The following is a 17,145-nucleotide window of genomic DNA, read 5'->3' as shown; positions in this document are numbered from 1 at the left end:
GGTTCCAACCCAGGCAATCTGGCTCCGGAGCCTGGCCTAGACCCCCAGGCTCCACAGCATCAGGGAGCAAGTGTGGAAACTGGCCAACTGCCGGCCTCTCCCAGGCCCGGCATTCAGGGGGTTTTGTTCTGGGGTCAGATGTGTGCTGAGGACCCCTTCCACACTGCCGGGGCCAGCAGTGGATCACAGGGTCACCATACTGCCAGTGCTCCCTCCACACAATGGCAAAGGCTGCCACACTGCCATAGGAACGCAGTGACCGTGGCAGGTGGAGCCTCCACCGTTATGCCCTGTGAGCTTGGCAAATCACCAAAGTGAGAAAGATAACTCCCAGCTTACTGGGTGGTTGAATCCTTGGAAAAGGGAGAGGGGTGGGAATGTGCCCTCAGGATGGGCACATGCATGGTGGGGGCTGGAGGGGCAGAGTGGCACCCACGGCAGCCAGGGACCCACTGATGGACATCTCCAGAGCTGGGAGGCTGGGGTTGGGAGCACCTGCTGGGTGGGAGGCTCCAAGGGAGGCAGTGTATACTCATAGGGGTTGTCTTTTATTGAGGTGTAATTCACATGCCATAAAACTCACCCCTCAGAGCATACTACTCTTTGGTTTTAGTGTATTCACAGGTTTGTGTCCACCAAGAACTAGGTTGATTTTACTTAGAATGTAAAAGCTTTATTGGTTCAGCTAATAAGAAGAGTCTTGGCAGGAGTCACCCGAGATAAAAACTTTTTCTGACTAGTGAGTTTATTATTTACTTTTTTTTTTTTTTTTTTTTTTTTTTTTGGCCTCTCACGTTGCGGAGCACAGGCTCCAGACGCGCAGGCTCAGCGGCCATGGCCCACGGGCCCAGCCGCTCCGCGGCATGTGGGATCTTCCCGGACCGGGGCATGAACCCGCGTCCCCTGCATCGGCAGGCGGACTCTCAACCACTGCGCCACCAGGGAAGCCCTATTATTTAGAATTTTAATGCATTTTATTAAAACTAAGTATCAAAATTTTCAAAAATCATTAATGCCTTTGAAGCTCAATACTTTAAAGGTCAATGTAACTGTTAAAAATGCACACATTCAGGGACTTCCCTGGTGGCACAGTGGTTAAGAAGCCGCCTGCCAATGCAGGGGTCACAGGTTCGAGCCCTGGTCTGGGAAGATCCCACATGCCGCGAAGCAGCTAAGCCCATGTTCCACAACTACTGAGCCTGTGCTCTAGAGTCTGTGAGCCACAACTACTGAGCCCACGTGCCACAACTACTGAAGCCCTCGCACCTAGAGCCCGTACTCTGCAACAAGAGAACCCACCACAATGAGAAGCCCGTGCACTGGAATGAAGAGTAGCCCCCGCTCTCTGCAACTAGAGAAAGCCTGCACACAGCAACGAAGACCCAATGCAGCCAAAAATAAATAAATAAGTTTATTTAAAAAAAAAACAAAACATGCACACACTCACAGAGTGGTACCTGCTTCCCCCTGTCCCACTGAGGTCTCCTGCAATCTGTCTTCCTACAGGTTGTGGGTCGGCTACCAGTATGTCATCACTGGCCGGAACCACTCCTTAGAAGGTCACTGGGAGGTGGCATTCAAAGGTAAGGCTTCCTGGTCCTTCAGAAGAGTTGTTGGGCTTGAACCTGGGGGGCGTCATCCTGACAAGGGTGACTATTGCCAGGCTCTCCACTCCAACCTTCTCCCACCCGGGTGCCCGGTGCGGGGCTGTGTGGAGGATTGGGCCCCAGACCCGGGGAGGCTGTGATGGCCCAGCCCCGGTCAGGCCCTTCCCCCAGGCCCAGGTGGGGCTTGACCTCCTCCAGAACCTGTGGTGGCTTCTCCCTTGGCCATTTCTAGACTGTCCACCCTCGTTTCAAAATCCACAACTTTAATTGGTGCATAAAAATGAGCAGAGTGTGCAGCGGACATGAACTTAGGCCAGAGAGGGAGGGACAGGCTTCCTAGGACAGGGAAGGTCAGAGTTGGAGTCCAAAACATCCTGGAACCGTCAGGCAGGTGGAATTAAAATAGATCATGTATGTGAGTGTGAGTGTGCATGTGTGAGCGTACGTGTGTGTTGCTTTAACTACCGAGGTGATGTCAGGAGCCATGTGAGCAGCTGCGTTCCCACCCACCCATGGTCACCTCTCCTGTCCCATTGCCCGGGTGCTGGCAGGTTCCTCCACCTGCCACCCGAGCCACATGCCTTGCCCTGTCCCTCCTTGAGCCTCTGGCTTGAGCTTGGGGCCAGTTCCTTTCCCTAAACACATCCCAGTCCTGCTGTTGATGTGTCTCTGAGGACAAATGAGGGCTGGTGAGCCCGGGGATCCCGGGCAGCTTGCTCTGTCACCTCCCTGCGGAAAGTGAAGGGATGTCGCGCTTGGGCAGAGCTCACCTGTCTCCCAGCCTGGGGGACCTTGTGGCAGGTGGGTGGCCGTGTCTCCACACAGACAGGTCAGGGCCCCAGGCAGTGGCTTCCCCCCAAGCAGCACCCCCTCAGTCCTCAAAGGTCCTGCTGGAGCATCCCAGACCTGTACTCCTGGAGTGTGAGTGCCTGTTCCTATCTCCCGGTGGAGTAGTTGACTCGGAAATGGCCATTAGGTTTCCAGGCTGAGTCATAGCATGCCTGCGGAGGATCATTCTAGTAGGTTCTCACCTGCCCTAATCCCAGCTCTTGGGGTGAATCCCTAACCCCAGCGGAGGGTGCCAGCCTTTAGGACAGTGCGGACACTCCTGGGCACACTTGTGGTCCTGACAGTGTGGTCGAGGAGAGTCCACAGCTTCTCACTGGCTGAGTCCCTCTGGGGAGGAAGGGGCGTCTTTCTCCTTCCTGTGGGCACTGCCGTCCTTTCAGGGCCTCTGACGTTGCAGTAACGTTTCTAAGCGTGCCTGCCTCCCTGCTCCCCGGCCTGCTGCCATCGTGCTGTGACGCTGTCTGTCCCGCAGGCTCCTCAGAGGTGCTTCTGCCCCCGGACCCCATCTTCGCAGCGGCCACGTCAGAGGGTGACGGCGTGTTCTGTGCACAGCTGCAGTGCTTCCACTTCCCCACGCTCCGCCACCACGACCTGCACAGCTGGCATGCCGAGAGCTGCCACGACAAGTCCTCGTTTCTGTGTAAAAGAAGTAAGCGCACATCTGACGCTGGCGGGCCTCCCGTTTGGCCCTGTAGGCTGGGCCACAGTGTCATCCCTGAGCCCTCATCTCCCCCAAGGACAGAGGCCCTGCCCACCCCGTGTCGTTAGGAGTCGGGATGACGGTGGTGACCAGAGGACCTGCCGCATCTCGTGGTGTCCTGGAGCCTCGGACTCTCTTAGTCACCTCCCCCTGCTCTCCGCAGGTCCTCCAGAGGCCCTCACTCTGCTTCTCTGTCAGCCCCGTCTGGGCCACTGCCCTCCAGCCTGTGGTGTCAGGTCTGTTCTGGGCCCTCTGCCAGCTCGCTCGCCCACATTCCACATTGAGGTTCTTCCAGCCTCAGGGCCATGCCGTGATTGTGCAGCCCGAGGGCAGGGCTCCCTCATCTGTCCCCTCTGGGGACCATCCCTGCCTTCCCTGCTGATTTGTCATGGGTCAGGGTTTCACAGGGGCCAGAGCCTGGTTTTGGACTTGGCCATTGGTCAGTCCTTGCATGGGCACCATGTCATCACATTTATAGGAGCTTCGTGACAAGTCCTCCCAGCTGGTGGGCTCCTCTCCTGTCCTCGGCCATCGTGTTGCCTGTTCTGGGCCTTTTCCTCTTCTGTATAAATTTGGGGATCAGTTTTCTGAACTCCCTTATTAGTTGTCTATTAGAGAATAGACTTTCTGTTTAGACATTTTTGTGTTTTCTTTCAGATCTTTTTACTCTTTTTAAAACTTCTTTACTTTTTTTTCCTGGTGTTTCTTTTCTTGCAGCTTCACTTAGAAGTGGTAGTAGTGAGCATTCTTATCTTCCCAACCCAAAAGGGATGGCTCTTAGTGTTCCAGCATTAAATGTAAAACTTTCTCTAGGACTTAGAAAACCAGATACCTTTATGAGACTAAGGAAGTACCCGTCTAGTCCTTGTTTGCTGGGAATTTTTGCATTACAAAAATGTATTGATTTTTATATTAATGCTTTTTCTGCATTTATTGGGAGTGTGTGGTGTTTCTTCTTTACTGTTTTACATTACTGCTTTGTTTATATTATGTGATTTTATCATTTACTCTTTCACATTAATAGATTTTCTCATTTTAAACCATCCTCCTGGTTTTTGTATGTATATTGCCAGCTTTGGTTTGCTGATACTTTATTTAGGATTTTTGAAACTGCTTTAAGAAGTGAGCTTAGCCTGTTACTACCATTCCTTTTCCACATGCTCCTTGAATAGTTTTTGGTATCACATTTATATTAGGTTTATGAAATGAGCTGGGAAGCATTCTCTTTTACCAGCCTCTAGGTCAGTTTGTACAAGTTGGTGATAATCTTGTCCTTGTTTGATAGACCAACCTTATAGGAGCATCTGGGCCCAGGGGCTAGGGAACTTTCTAACTTGTTACTTAGATATCATTCCACACTTAGGGAAAAGTTACTAGAATGATACAAGGAACTTCCTGTCATACGCCTTCTACACAGAATCACCAGTTATTTATATTTTGCCACATTTGCTTTATCATTCTCTTTCTGCCTATTTTTCCTAAATCTTTTGAGAGTAAATTAGAGATACTGTGCCCTTGAGGCCTAAATACACAGTGCGTATTTCTAAGAACAACAGCATGTTCTTATATAACCACAGCACAATTATCCAAACAAGGATGTTTGATCTAGATGCAATACTGCACAATAAATGCTACGCAACAAACACCGCACAACAATCTGCAATTTGTTACTCTGGTGTTATCAGTTGTTTCAATAATGTGCTTTACGGGTTTTCTTTTTCTTGGCCCAGGATCCAGTTCAGAATCATGCATTGCACTTAGTTGTGGTGTCTCTTTAATTTCCTTTTGGTCTTTCTGTTTGAGTAATTTCTATAGACCTGTCTTCGAGTTTACTAATTCTTTCCTTGGCTGTGTTGAGTCTACTTGTGAACCCACTGATGGCTTTCTTCATCTCTTTTTTTTTTTAACATTTCATTTCTAGCATTTCTGTTTGATTCTTATGGTTTCTCTCTCTCTGCTGAATTTCCCATCTTGTATGTTGTCAACTTTTCCACTAGAGGTTTTCACATATTAATCCTACTTGTGTTAAATTTTCTGTGTGTTAGTTCCTTCTTCTGTGTCATATCCGAGTCTGGATTTGATGATCGTGTTGTCTCTGGAGTTTGGTATTTCCTTCTGGTTTGTCGTGTGCCTTGTCATATTTTGTTGAAAGTCAGCGCCTTGTGTAGGACAGTAGAGGGGAGTCCAGTCATTTTGGTGCCTGGAAATAGGCTGGCCTTTCTTCTGTGGACCTTGGGTGTAGTGGGTGGAGGGGTCTTTCTCAGCAGGGGTCGGGCTGGGCTGTGGCTACCTTTATGCATCTGGTTTGCTGCAGGGCTCTTCTTAGTGTCTGTTCCAGCCTCTGCTTTAGGTTTTCCCTTTGGGCCCCTCTTCAGGGCATCTGTCCTCAAGGCCTCCCAGTGACGTGGGCTCCTCAAGTGCTTCCCCACCTCCAGCTGGGGTTGTGGATCCAGCAAGGGGCTTTTCAGCGGTGCCCTGATGGCTCCAGGTGTGCTCGGATTGGATGTGGTTGGTGTGGGAAGCTGGAGGTGGGCTGGCTAGAAGCCAGCCCATCCCTAACCACTTACAACCACTAACATTTCTAAAGTTTTTTCATTTCAATAGTATGGTATAAATTGAACCATATTGCTATGCATCCTTTTGGGATTGGCTCTCTGCCCAGCACAGTTCCAAGTTGTTACACGTGTGTCTTGTCAGTACTTTGTTCCTTTTTATTGCTGAGTAGCATTTAACCAGTCACTCACCTGTTGAAAGACAGCTGAGCCTATTCCAGTGTTTGACTGTTACAGTTAAAGCTGCCATAAACATGTGCACACAGGTTTTTCTGTGAATGTAAGTTTTTCCTTCTCTGGGATAAATGCACAGGATTGCAGTTGCTAGGTTGTATGTTAGTTGCATGTTTCATTGTTTATGAAACTAGCGAACTTTTTCAGAGTGTTTACATTCCCACCAGCCATGTAAGAGTGACCCAGTTTTCTCCACATCATGGCCAACACTTGTGATTTTCACTATTTTTAATTTTTAGCCATTCTGATAGGTATGTAGTACTATCTCTTGGTTTTAATTTGCATTTCCCTGAGTCTAATGATGTAAACCTTTCCGTGTGCTTATTTGTATATTTTCTTTGGTGAAATGTCTGTCCATGTCATTTGTCCATTTTCTAGTTGGATTGTTTGGGTTTTCTACTGTTGAGTTTTGAGAGTTCTTTATGTATTATAGGTTCTAGTTCTTTGGCAGATGAGTTTTTTACAGGTATTTTTCCTATGCTGTAGCTTGTCTTCATCCTCTTCACATGGGCTTTAACAGAACAAAGGTTTTTAGTTTTGCTGAAGTCCAGTTTAACAATTCTTCCTTCTATGGGTCACTCTTTTGGTGTCAAGTCTGAAAACTCTTTGCCTAGCCTTACATTCTGAAGAGTTTACCCTGTGTTGTGTTCTAAAAGTTTTATAGTTTGTATTTTACATTTGAGTCTGTGATCCATTTTGAGTTAATTTTTTAGTAAGGTGTGAGAATTAGGTCAAGCTTCATTTTTTTGCTGTGGATGTCCAGTTGTTCTGGCACTGTTTGTTGAAAAGCTGTCTTGCCTCCATTGCATTTTGTGCCGTTGTCAAAACTTAGTCAAGTATGTTTGTGTGAGTATATTTCTGGGTTCTCTATTCTGTTCCATTGAACCTTCTACATTACCACACTGTCTTGATTGCTGTAGCTGTATAATCAGTGTTGAAATCAAGAAGTGGTTCCTCCTACCTTATTCTTCTAGGTCAGGATGCTTTTAGCTGTTCTAGAGCCTGTGCCTTTTCTACCTAAATTTTAGAATAAGCTTATCTGTCTATAAAAACCTTGCTGGGATTTAGATAGGAAGTGCATTAAAACTATAGGTCAGTCTGGGGAGATGTACATCTTTACAATGTTGAATATTCCAATGCACGAACATGGTATGTCTCTCCATTTACTTAGATATTCTTTTATTTCTTTCATGAGCATTATGTATTTTTCAGCAAACAGATCCTCTACATGTGTAAGTATATATCTAAGTAATTCATTTTCTTTGGAGCAGTTGTAAATGTATGTGTTTTAAATTTTGGCTTATATATGTTTATTGTTAGTGTAAAGAAATGTAATTGGTTTTTGTATGTTGATCTTGTATTCTGTGACCTTGCTGAAGTCACTTATTCTAGGAAGTTTTTTTGGTAGATTGCTTGGGATTTTCTATATATACAGTCATGTTATCTGCAAATAGAGACAGTTTTATTTCTTCCTTCTAAATCTCTATGTCTTTTACTTGCTTATCTTGCCTTACTGCAATACCTAAAACTCCCAGCACTGTGTTGAATAAGAATGATGAGAACAGGTATCCTGATCTTATGGGCTATGTATTCACTCCTTTTACCACTAAGTATCATATTAGCTATAGGTATCATGGGCAGGTATTTTTTTTATCAAGTTGAAGTTTCCCTTTATTCCTAACTTGCTAAGAGTTTTTATAAATATTAGATTTTGTCAAATGCTTTTTCTGCATCATTTTTTTTTTCTTTTTTTTTTTTTTTTTTCTTTTTGTGGTATGCGGGCCTCTCACTGTTGTGGCCTCTCCCGTTGCGGAGCACAGGCTCCGGATGCGCAGGCCCAGCGGCCATGGCTCACGGGCCCAGCCGCTCCGCGGCATATGGGATCCTCCCAGACCGGGGCACGAACCCGTATCCCCTGCATCGGCAGGCGGACTCTTAATCACTGCGCCACCAGGGAGGCCCTCTGCATCATTTTTTATGAACATATGGTATTTCTTCCTTAGCTTATCGAGATGGTGGAGTACGTTGATTTTTTATTTTTTTAATTTTTATAAATTTATTTTATTTTATTTATTTTTGGCTGTGTTGGGTCTTTGTTGCTTTGCGCGGGCTTTCTCTAGTTGCAGCAAGCAGGGGCTACTCTTCGTTGTGGTGTGCGGGTTTCTCATTGCAGTGGCTCCTCTTTGCAGTGGCTTCTCTTGTTGCGGAGCATGGGCTCTAGGCTTGCGGGCTTCAGTAGTTGTGGCTCGCGGATTGTAGAGCACAGGCTCAGTAGTTGCGGCACACGGGCTTAGTTGCTCCACAGCATGTGGGATCTTCCCAGACCAAGGATCAAACCCGGTGTCCCCTACATTGGCAGGTGGATGGATTCTTAACCACTGCGCCACCAGGGAAGTCCCTGATTTTTTAAATATTAAACCAGATTTACATTTCTGGAATAAATCCCACTTGGCCATAGCGTATAACTCATTGAGTACAATGTTGAATTTGCTTTGCTAATATTTTACTGAGGATTTTTACATTTAAGTCCATGAGAAATATTGGTCTGTAGTTTTCTTTTTTTGTACTGTCCAGTTTTGGTATCAGGGTAACACTGACCTCACAAAATGAGTTAAGAAACGTTCCACCCTCTTCTGTTTTCTGGAAAAGGTTATATAGAATTGGTGTTAATTTTTCAAGTATTTGGTAGACTTCTCCAGTAAAACCATTTGGGGAGAGCTTTTTAATTATGAATTCAATTTATTTAATGGTTATAGGACTATCAGGATTGTCTTATTTCCTCTTCAGTGAGTTTTTGATAGTTTGTGGTCTTCAAATAATTGAGCCATTTCTTCCCTAAGCTTTTGGATTCATGAGCATTGTGAAATAAAAAGTTACACAGGCTGTCCTTTTAACGTGTCTGCATCATTCTTTGAGCATTTCCAAGTTCATCTTTTACTCTCTGGAATCATCCTTGGAGGACCTGAGCACTAGTTAATGCTCATTGCTTTTATGCCCTTTCAATGGGCAGAGCTAAGACGTGTGTGTGTGTGTGTGTGCACGTGCGAGTGCGTGTGTGTGTGTATACATGTGCAATTTTTAATACTGATTTAGTTCCTTTAATGGCTATAGGCGTATTCACATCTCCTAGTTTTCTTGAGTCAGTTTCGGTAAGTCTTGTGTATCTAGGGCATTGCCCATGTAATCTAATCTAAATAATAGCTTATGATTTTTTTTGAAGCATTTGTATGTCTGTCATTGTGCTCTCCTTTTGTTTCCTGATATCATTTACCTACTCTTCCTTTTTTCTTGATCAGTCTCACTGGAGGTTTGCCTCTTTGATTCATCTTTATGAATTCCCAGCCACAGGGTTTTTATACATCTGGTAGCTCAGGCTTTTTGGTGCTCTTGCTCAGATCTTTTTTGGCTGCATGATACATCAATTTTTTTGAAAGAGACATGTTATAATCTCTCACTATGGATGTTGATTCATCCATTTTTCCTTTATACTCTCTAATTTTAGCTTTATCTTTCTTGAGATCATGTTGTTAGGGACATAAGCCATTATAATTATTATATCTTCCTGGTGAGTTGAACCTTTCAATTATTAATTGAAGCTCTTTTTTACCCATAGTAGTTTTTGTTTGTTTTACTTAAAGTCTCCTTCTTTTCCAGTGGTAGCTGTAAAATGGTGTTCCCCTGACCCCTCCTCAGGCTTGATTAATTTGCTATAACAGCTCACAGAACTCAGGAAAGCTGTCTACCCACTAGATTACTGATTTATTGTGATGAGAAGACACATAAGGCGAGGTCCCCAACGAAGGAGCTCTGTTCTTGGGGAGCTCGGTGCCCAGCACAGCGGCCCGCAGAACGGTCTGGTTCCGTGCCATGGAAGCGTTCCAAAAAGGGCCAAAAAGCTGTCCTTTTGGGTTTTTATGGAGGCTTCATTACACAGGCATGATTTATTAAATCGTTGGCCGTTGGTGATTGATTCAACCTCCACCCGCCCCTACCCACCCCTTCCCCAGAAATCAAGGGATGGGAACCAAAAGTTCCAACCCTCTGATCACAGGGTTGGTCCTCCTGGCAACCAGCTTCCAAAAGTCACTTCATCACAGAACAAAAGACTCCTGTATCACTCTCTGCACTTAGGAAATTCCAAGCATTTGTGAGCCAGGAACTGTGGGCGAAGACCAAATGTATATGAGAAGTGTATGTTGGTCATCTAAATGACCAAATACATGTTTCGTCTAAATCACACTGTCACATACTTCTGTGAAACTCCGTTCTCTTTACCTCTCTTTGCAGCATGAGTACTGCGTACATTAGATCTCTTAGCGTTAAAAACCCAACACTACACAGTTGTAATTGCTTTACCATCTGCAGCCGTTTCCTTTGCGCAGTGCAGCTTTGCTTCCACACACCTCTTTCACTGTCACTGGCACATACATTCCAGGTATATTACCTTTCCATATGTTATGGGCCCAACACTACACTATAGATATATTATTTTATGCAACTGCCTTTTAATTAAGTTGAGAGAATAAAAGAGGAAAAATACGCATTTATACTGTCTTATAATTACATAATTGCCTTTTCTAGTGCTTTTTGGTTTTTTGTATGGATTCAGATTACTCTCTGAGGGTCACCTGCTTTTTGCTGCAGAGCTTCCTTTGGTGTTTCTTATCCTGGGAGTCAGAAAGCACAAGTTCTCTCAGGTTTTGTTTACCCGGGAAAGTCTTCATTTTTGAAAGACAGCTTTGCTGGATGGAGAACTCTTGGCTGACAGCTTTTCCTTTGAGCTCACCACCTTCTGGCCTCTTGGCAGGAAATCTTACTGGGGTTCACAATAAGTATTGTGTCATTTTTTCTTGCTCTTTTTAAGATTTCCATCCTCTCTGACTTCCCGCTTTCTCCCTATGCCATGTCTGATGTGTTAGTTCTTTGTGTTTATCCTACTTGAAGTCCGTTGAGCTTCCTAGATGTGCAGGATTTTGCTTTGCGGTAAATGTGGACGTTTTTGTCCGTTGTGTCTCCAGATGGTTTTCCTGCATCTCCAAGGGCTCTGCTCATTTTCTTCATCCTTCCTCCCTCTGTTCGAGCAGGAACAGTTTTATGTAAGTTTCTTGCCCTGCACACTCCTGATCACGTGGGTTACACAGATTTGACTCCAGTCAAGTGTGGCACAGACCCGAGGTGTGACGTCTTCTGCGAGTTTTCCTAGATGTCCCTACCCCACTGAGAGACCAGAACATCTCCTCCTCATTTCCCCGAGGAGAACCACGCCCCTGCCTCAGCCCTCATGCCCAGCATTGGGCGTGTCTCCTACCCGCTTCAGGGCCTGCGCCTTCACCCCCTCTTGTCTCACACCAGCAGTTCTTCCTCCTCTGGTCCCAGTCGGCTTTGCGCGAATTCACTGTGTGTCTCAGGTCCAATGGACCGTCTCCCAAGGCTCATTTGAGATACATTCTGATGCTAAAAGGGCTGGTACTCGTGACACCTGCATTTTATAATGGAGAGAATCTCACATGTAATGTGCTTAGGCACTTGAAAGCAAGCACTTCTCCCCGGGCTCTCTGTCCCTGCTGTCTGCTCGTGGCCAGGTATGCTGAGCAGCGTGTTGTCCTAACAGTGTGCCGGGTGGCCTCTCAGCCCCTCCCTGTGACCATGGGCAGACCCACCACCCTGGAAGGGGGTGCTCCAGGTCCATCTTGCCAACTCCTCTGCTGTCATGCAGAGGACTCCCCGGGTGGGGAGTCAGGGCTCCTCTGGCTGGTGACCCACATATCTCTTCCTATTGCAGGTCAGACATGTGTCGACATCAAGGACAACGTTGTGGATGAAGGGTTCTACTTCACCCCCAAAGGGGACGATCCGTGCCTGAGCTGCACCTGTCACAGAGGGGAGCCCGAGATGTGCGTAGCTGCCCTCTGCGAGCGGCCCCAGGGCTGCCAGCAGTACCGCAAGGACCCTAAGGAGTGCTGCAAGTTCATGTGCCTGGACCCAGGTGAGATGGCGAGCTCGGCCTTGCGTGGGGCTGCGTGTTCACATGGCAGCTGTGACCAAGGGCTGCAGGCCTGTCTCCTCTCCTGGTAACACTCAGAACTGGCTTCCGTCGTGGTCCCCATTGGAGCTCTTCCTGCTTCTGAGTGTGGTGACGTGGAAGGTGATGACAGTTTCTGTTGCTTGCCATTATCAGTCTTTACTGTTAGAATCTTTAAGAAAAACATTAAATATTACCCACAGTTTTGACATAAAACTCCTCCCCACTCGGTGGTGACTCACAGTGGACGCCAGGGGCCATGTGGTCTCTGGGTGACCCTCCTCCTTCCACTTCTGATAAAAGAGCAGCGGGTGGGACTGTCCTTTCAGCCCTTAGCACAGCAACTCATGCAGCTGATTGTTCTCAACGCCAGAGCAGCTGGCATCTCCCTGTGAATTCACGACCTCAAGAGAAACATAAAACAGAAGCATGAATTTCAGTGTGAGCGACACGAGCTTGTGGGCCCCACGGCGGACGGCTTGGGCAGGGCCTATGGAGGGAAGCTGGAGCCACATGCGAGGGCCACACACCGAGAGCCGTCCTGCTCCCCAGGGCCATCAGGGGAAGCCAGACAGCGTCAGGCTGGCTGAGGCTCGGCAGGCCGGGTGCTCTGGCGTGTATCCCAAACCCGTGTGGCTGGCTGTGGTGCATGCAGAGGCCATGTTTGCAAGGAGCCAGCAGGGGACACGGAGCTGGGGTGCGCTCAGGCCTCCCTGTCCCACAGGGTAGATGGTACCTGCTACTGAAGGGCACGTGCCTGCAGACCTCTGACAAGCCAGTTGGGTGCCTGCCAGGTCTCCTACGCCCTAGCCACATCACTCCAGCCTCCAGCTTACTCACCTTCTACGGGAGTCAAATGCTGGCTTTCACAAGTCTCTTCACCTGGGTTCCTGGTTCCATTTCTCAGGAGTTGACTTCTGCTGCCTTGACTACTCTGTCCAGGCTCTGTAAGAATGACCAAATATATACAAGGGTGACTTATCTGTGGGCATGCATGGCCCGTGGAGCCCACCCAGCTCTGAGGACTTCTCAGCAGACCACGGCCTTCAGGGCATCTGGGCAGGATCAGAGCTGCCACAGGCCTCTTTCCAGTGCAGCCAGAACAGCCCAGTCAGGGCCTCACCCTGCCCCACACTGTGGCCTTGCTTCTGCAGCCTTCTGACTGCCTCCCAGGCCAAGCATCCTCTTCTGAGAACTGCCCACACTGCACCAAGGAAAGAAACACCAGGAAAATATCTCCTTCAACAAGGCTAGGACATCTGTTCTCACCACCATGTTCGGGGTTGTATGGGAGGTCAAGGGCAATGTCAGAAAAGGCATCCAGACCAGAAGGGAAGAAATGAAATCATTTCTTGTTGTAGATGATGTGATTGTCTGCGTAGAAAATCCCAGAGGATCTACAAGAATGTTACTAGAATTAATAAATGTGTTTCGTTTAGCGAGGTCTCCAGATACAAGATCAATATGCAAAAATCCATTATGTTTATATATACTACCTGTAAAAAGTTGGAAATTGAAATTTTTAAGAAAAGTACCATTTATAGTAGCACCAAAAACCATGAAATACTTAGGTACAAATCTTACAAAATATGCACACCATCTGTATGCTACAAATCGTTAAGACACTGATAAAAGAAATCAAGGGCATAAATTAAAGGAAAGGTATACCACATTCATGGATCAGAAGACTCAATATCACTAAGAGGTTAATTCTCCCCAAATTATCTATAGATTCTGTACGGTACCTCCCAAAATTCCAGCAGAGTTTTTTTTTGTTTTTTTTTTGTTTTTTTTTTTGTTGTTGTTTGTTTTTTTTTTTTTTGCGGTATGCGGGCCTCTCACTGTTGTGGCCTCTCCCGTTGCGGAGCACAGGCTCCGGACGTGCAGGCTCAGCGGCCATGGCTCACGGGCCCAGCCGCTCCGCGGCATATGGGATCCTCCCAGACCGGGGCACGATCCCGTATCCCCTGCATCGGCAGGCGGACTCTCAACCACTTGCGCCACCAGGGAGGCCCCAGAGTTTTTTTATAGACATTAACAAGTTGATTCTAAAATTTATGCGGAAAGGCAAAGGAATTAAAATAGCCAAACCAGTTTTTAAAAAGAACAAAGTTGGAGGATTCATGGCACCAGATATAAAACTTACTATATAGTCATAGTAATCAAAACAGTGTGACTTTTTAGCAAAAGAATAGACACATAGATCAGTGGAACAGAATAGAGAGTCCAGAAATAGTTTACACTTATGTGGTCAACTGCTGTTTTAACAGGGGTACAAAGACAATTCAATGAAGAAAGGATAATCTTTCACCAAATAGAGCTGGAACAATTGGACATCCATAAGCAAAACAAAAAAATTAACCTTACACTACACTTCTTGCAAAACGGTCATACACCTATGTAAAACTTTAAATTATAAAATTTCTAGAAGAAAACATATGTTCTTTTATTTTTAATTTTGGGGTATAGTTGATTTACAATGTTTTAGTTTCAGGTATACAGCAAAGTGAATCAGTTAGACATACACATATATCCACTCTTTTTTTAGATTCTTTTCCCATATAGTCCATTACAGAGTATTGAGTGGAGTTCCCTGTGCTACACAGTAGCGTCTTATTAGTTATCTATTTTATATATAGAGTAGTGTGTGTATGTCAATCCCAATCTCCCAATTTATCCCTCCCCCCTAACATATGTTCTTTTAAAATTAAGTCTTTTAAAAGAAAACAGGAGGGCTTCCCTGGTGGCGCAGTGGTTGAGAGTCCGCCTGCCGATGCAGGGGACACGGGTTCGTGCCCTGGTCTGGGAAGATCCCGCATGCCGCGGAGCGGCTGGGCCCGTGAGCCATGGCCGTTGAGCCTGCGCGTCCGAAGCCTGTGCTCCGCAACAGGGAGAGGCCACAACAGTGAGAGGCCCGCATACCGCAAAAAAAAAAAAAAAAAAAGAGAGAAAACAGGAGAAAAATCTTTGTAACCTTGGGATATGCAACATTTTTAGATCAAAAGCATGGTCCACAAAAGAAACATTGATAAATTAGACTTCATCAAAATTGAAAACTTCTGCTCGTTGAAAGACCCTTAAAGAAATGAAAAGGTAAACCACCAACAGAGAAACACAAATCGGACAAAGGTCTTGTATTCAGAGTATATAAAGAACTCTTAAAACGCAATAATAAGAGAATAAACCACCCTCTTAAAAAATGGGCAGAGGCCCTAAAATGACACTTGACCAGAGCAGATGCACGAAGTCAGCCAAGCACCTGAAAAGATGTTCAACGGTCATTCGGCTCATTCAGGAAACAAATCGACGCTGAGCAACGGCCTCTCCTTCGTCCTGCGCTGGTGCCCGGGCTTGGGGCCGAGAAGTGAGGTGCTGGCCATGCACCAGCCGGTAGCAGAGCCTGCATCAGGGACCAGGCACCCGCCTCCGATTCCTGCTGAGCTTCGGCTCCACCTGCTTCCTCCGCAGAGACTGGATGCTGTCCTTGGCACCGAGCCCAGTGGGGTGCCAAGCTCCTCGTGGTGGCCTGGGGAGGCCTGGGCAGGCTCAGGCATCAGACCAAGGGTCAGGCCAGCGGCCTCCGGGGCCCCTTCCATTCAGCAGTGTCTGCTGCAGCATTATGTGTCTTCTGTCGGGGCCCAGGGCTGGCCAGGGACCTGCAGCCTGCACCACAGCAGGCAGCCCCGCCTGGCACTATCTGGACCCCATGGAGGGACCTGCCATGTTGAGGGCCCCCGGGGGCCCCTGGCTGGCCTCTGCCCCCTGGGACAGTACTCTTTTCTTCATGTCTGACTGCTGGTGCCTCTTCCTGGTGAGTACCGTGGATGACGGTCAGGGACCTTGGCTGTGTCCTTGGGCTTATTTTAGGACTGAGCAGGAATTAGTCATTACAGAGGCCCACTGCTTTAGGTACCCACCCCCCGGGGGGTCTCTGAGCTGGCCGCCAATTAACAGCAGCCCCCTGGGCTGACAGCCCTCCTCCCGGACGGGGATGAAATGTTCCCTTGAGACCGGCATCAGAGCAGCAGCTAATTGGTGAGAGGATGTTTCCTTTCACACATTTACTCCAGTGTTGTCAGCAGTAAATGCAGCTTTGGGGGAAGCTTTCTGGCCCCGTGGGAGGAGGGCCAGTGTGAGCCTGGCCATCCATTTGGCACCTGTGTTGGCTGTGAAGTGTCTCCTCAGGGCTGGTGGTTGGGGACTTGCCCATGTGGCTGTTGCAGAAGTGGGAGTGGACACAGAGGCTCCCATGGCTCAGGTTACTCCTGCCCCGTGAAACTCCCTGGCCTCCGCGCTGCATCTGGAGTCAGGTGTTCCCAGATCCCCCTGGTTCCAATTCTGTGACTCAGAAGTGGCAACCTCACGCAGGCGAGAGCCCTGGGAATGCCCGCCACCGTTCTCTCCCTCTCTGCCTTGCACCAGCACCTCTCTTAGCAGCGCCCAACAAGCCTGGTGTGCGCCCGGCAGGGCAGGCCAGACCCTGAGCTAGTGGCCAGCAGGATGTTGAGTTGCATCCCCGGCCTCTGCCCACCAGGTGCCAGAAGTGCCTCCCCCGCCTGCTGTTGGGGACACCAAAGGTATCACCAGAAGCTGCCAGTGTCCCCGGGGGTGCAGAGTCACCCTGGTGAGGCCCCTGGACACATGCAGTCAGAGGCACGGGGCCCTTAGCAGAGCGTCCTGCAGCTGCGGCCTCCACAGAGGACTTTGGGACGCTTGGCTGGTGGGGCGGGCTTGGTGCTCACCATGGAGCTGCTGCCCAGGCCCTAGACCCCCACCACTTTTGCCCCAAAACATCCGGGTGCAGGCCCGACTCTGACCCCCTGAGGAAGCTGCTGCGGGACCCTGGGCCTCCACCATGGAGCTGGCCCAGAGCAGGCCCTGCCCAGCCTTACTCGGGCGCGGGCGCTATGACCCGATGGGGAGAGGAGCGTGAGTTGGCGGGGGGGTTCCCCTGTGAACACTTCCTCCCTGGGTGCCCCCTCTCCATCCTGTGAGACCGTGAGTGCGCAGTCGAGTCCCTGGCGGTGGCCCCCAGGCTCCCCACCCACAGAGAGGGCGGGCAGGAGGGTGGGCGTGGGGAGGTCAGGAATCAGAACAACCAATGCGTGTATGTTTAACTCTGAACCACTGTGCTGTACACCTGAAACTAACACAACATTGTTAATCAACTGTACTCCAATA

At 48.1% G+C, this 17,145-nt stretch overlaps 1 protein-coding gene across 5 annotated transcripts in view; it reads left to right on the top strand.

The window, feature by feature from the left end:
• The window catches only part of DGCR2 (DiGeorge syndrome critical region gene 2), a 74,613-nt gene that overhangs the window by 51,885 nt on the left and 5,583 nt on the right, over positions 1–17,145 (top strand). For 4 of the 5 annotated variants that reach the window (XM_060118538.1, XM_060118537.1, XM_060118536.1 and 1 more), the window contains 3 exons: positions 1,507–1,583; positions 2,929–3,105; positions 11,725–11,928. In XM_060118538.1, coding sequence (XP_059974521.1) covers positions 1,507–1,583; positions 2,929–3,105; positions 11,725–11,928 — 458 coding nt within the window. The remainder of the gene's footprint in view (positions 1–1,506; positions 1,584–2,928; positions 3,106–11,724; positions 11,929–17,145) is intronic. The other variant, XM_060118539.1, reaches the window with a different exon arrangement.

Source organism: Mesoplodon densirostris, chromosome 15 (assembly GCF_025265405.1).
Source record: "Mesoplodon densirostris isolate mMesDen1 chromosome 15, mMesDen1 primary haplotype, whole genome shotgun sequence".
Lineage (NCBI taxonomy): Eukaryota > Metazoa > Chordata > Mammalia > Artiodactyla > Ziphiidae > Mesoplodon > Mesoplodon densirostris.
The sequence above is the reverse complement of the archived record's forward strand: the minus strand, read 5'-3'. Positions and strand labels throughout refer to the sequence as shown.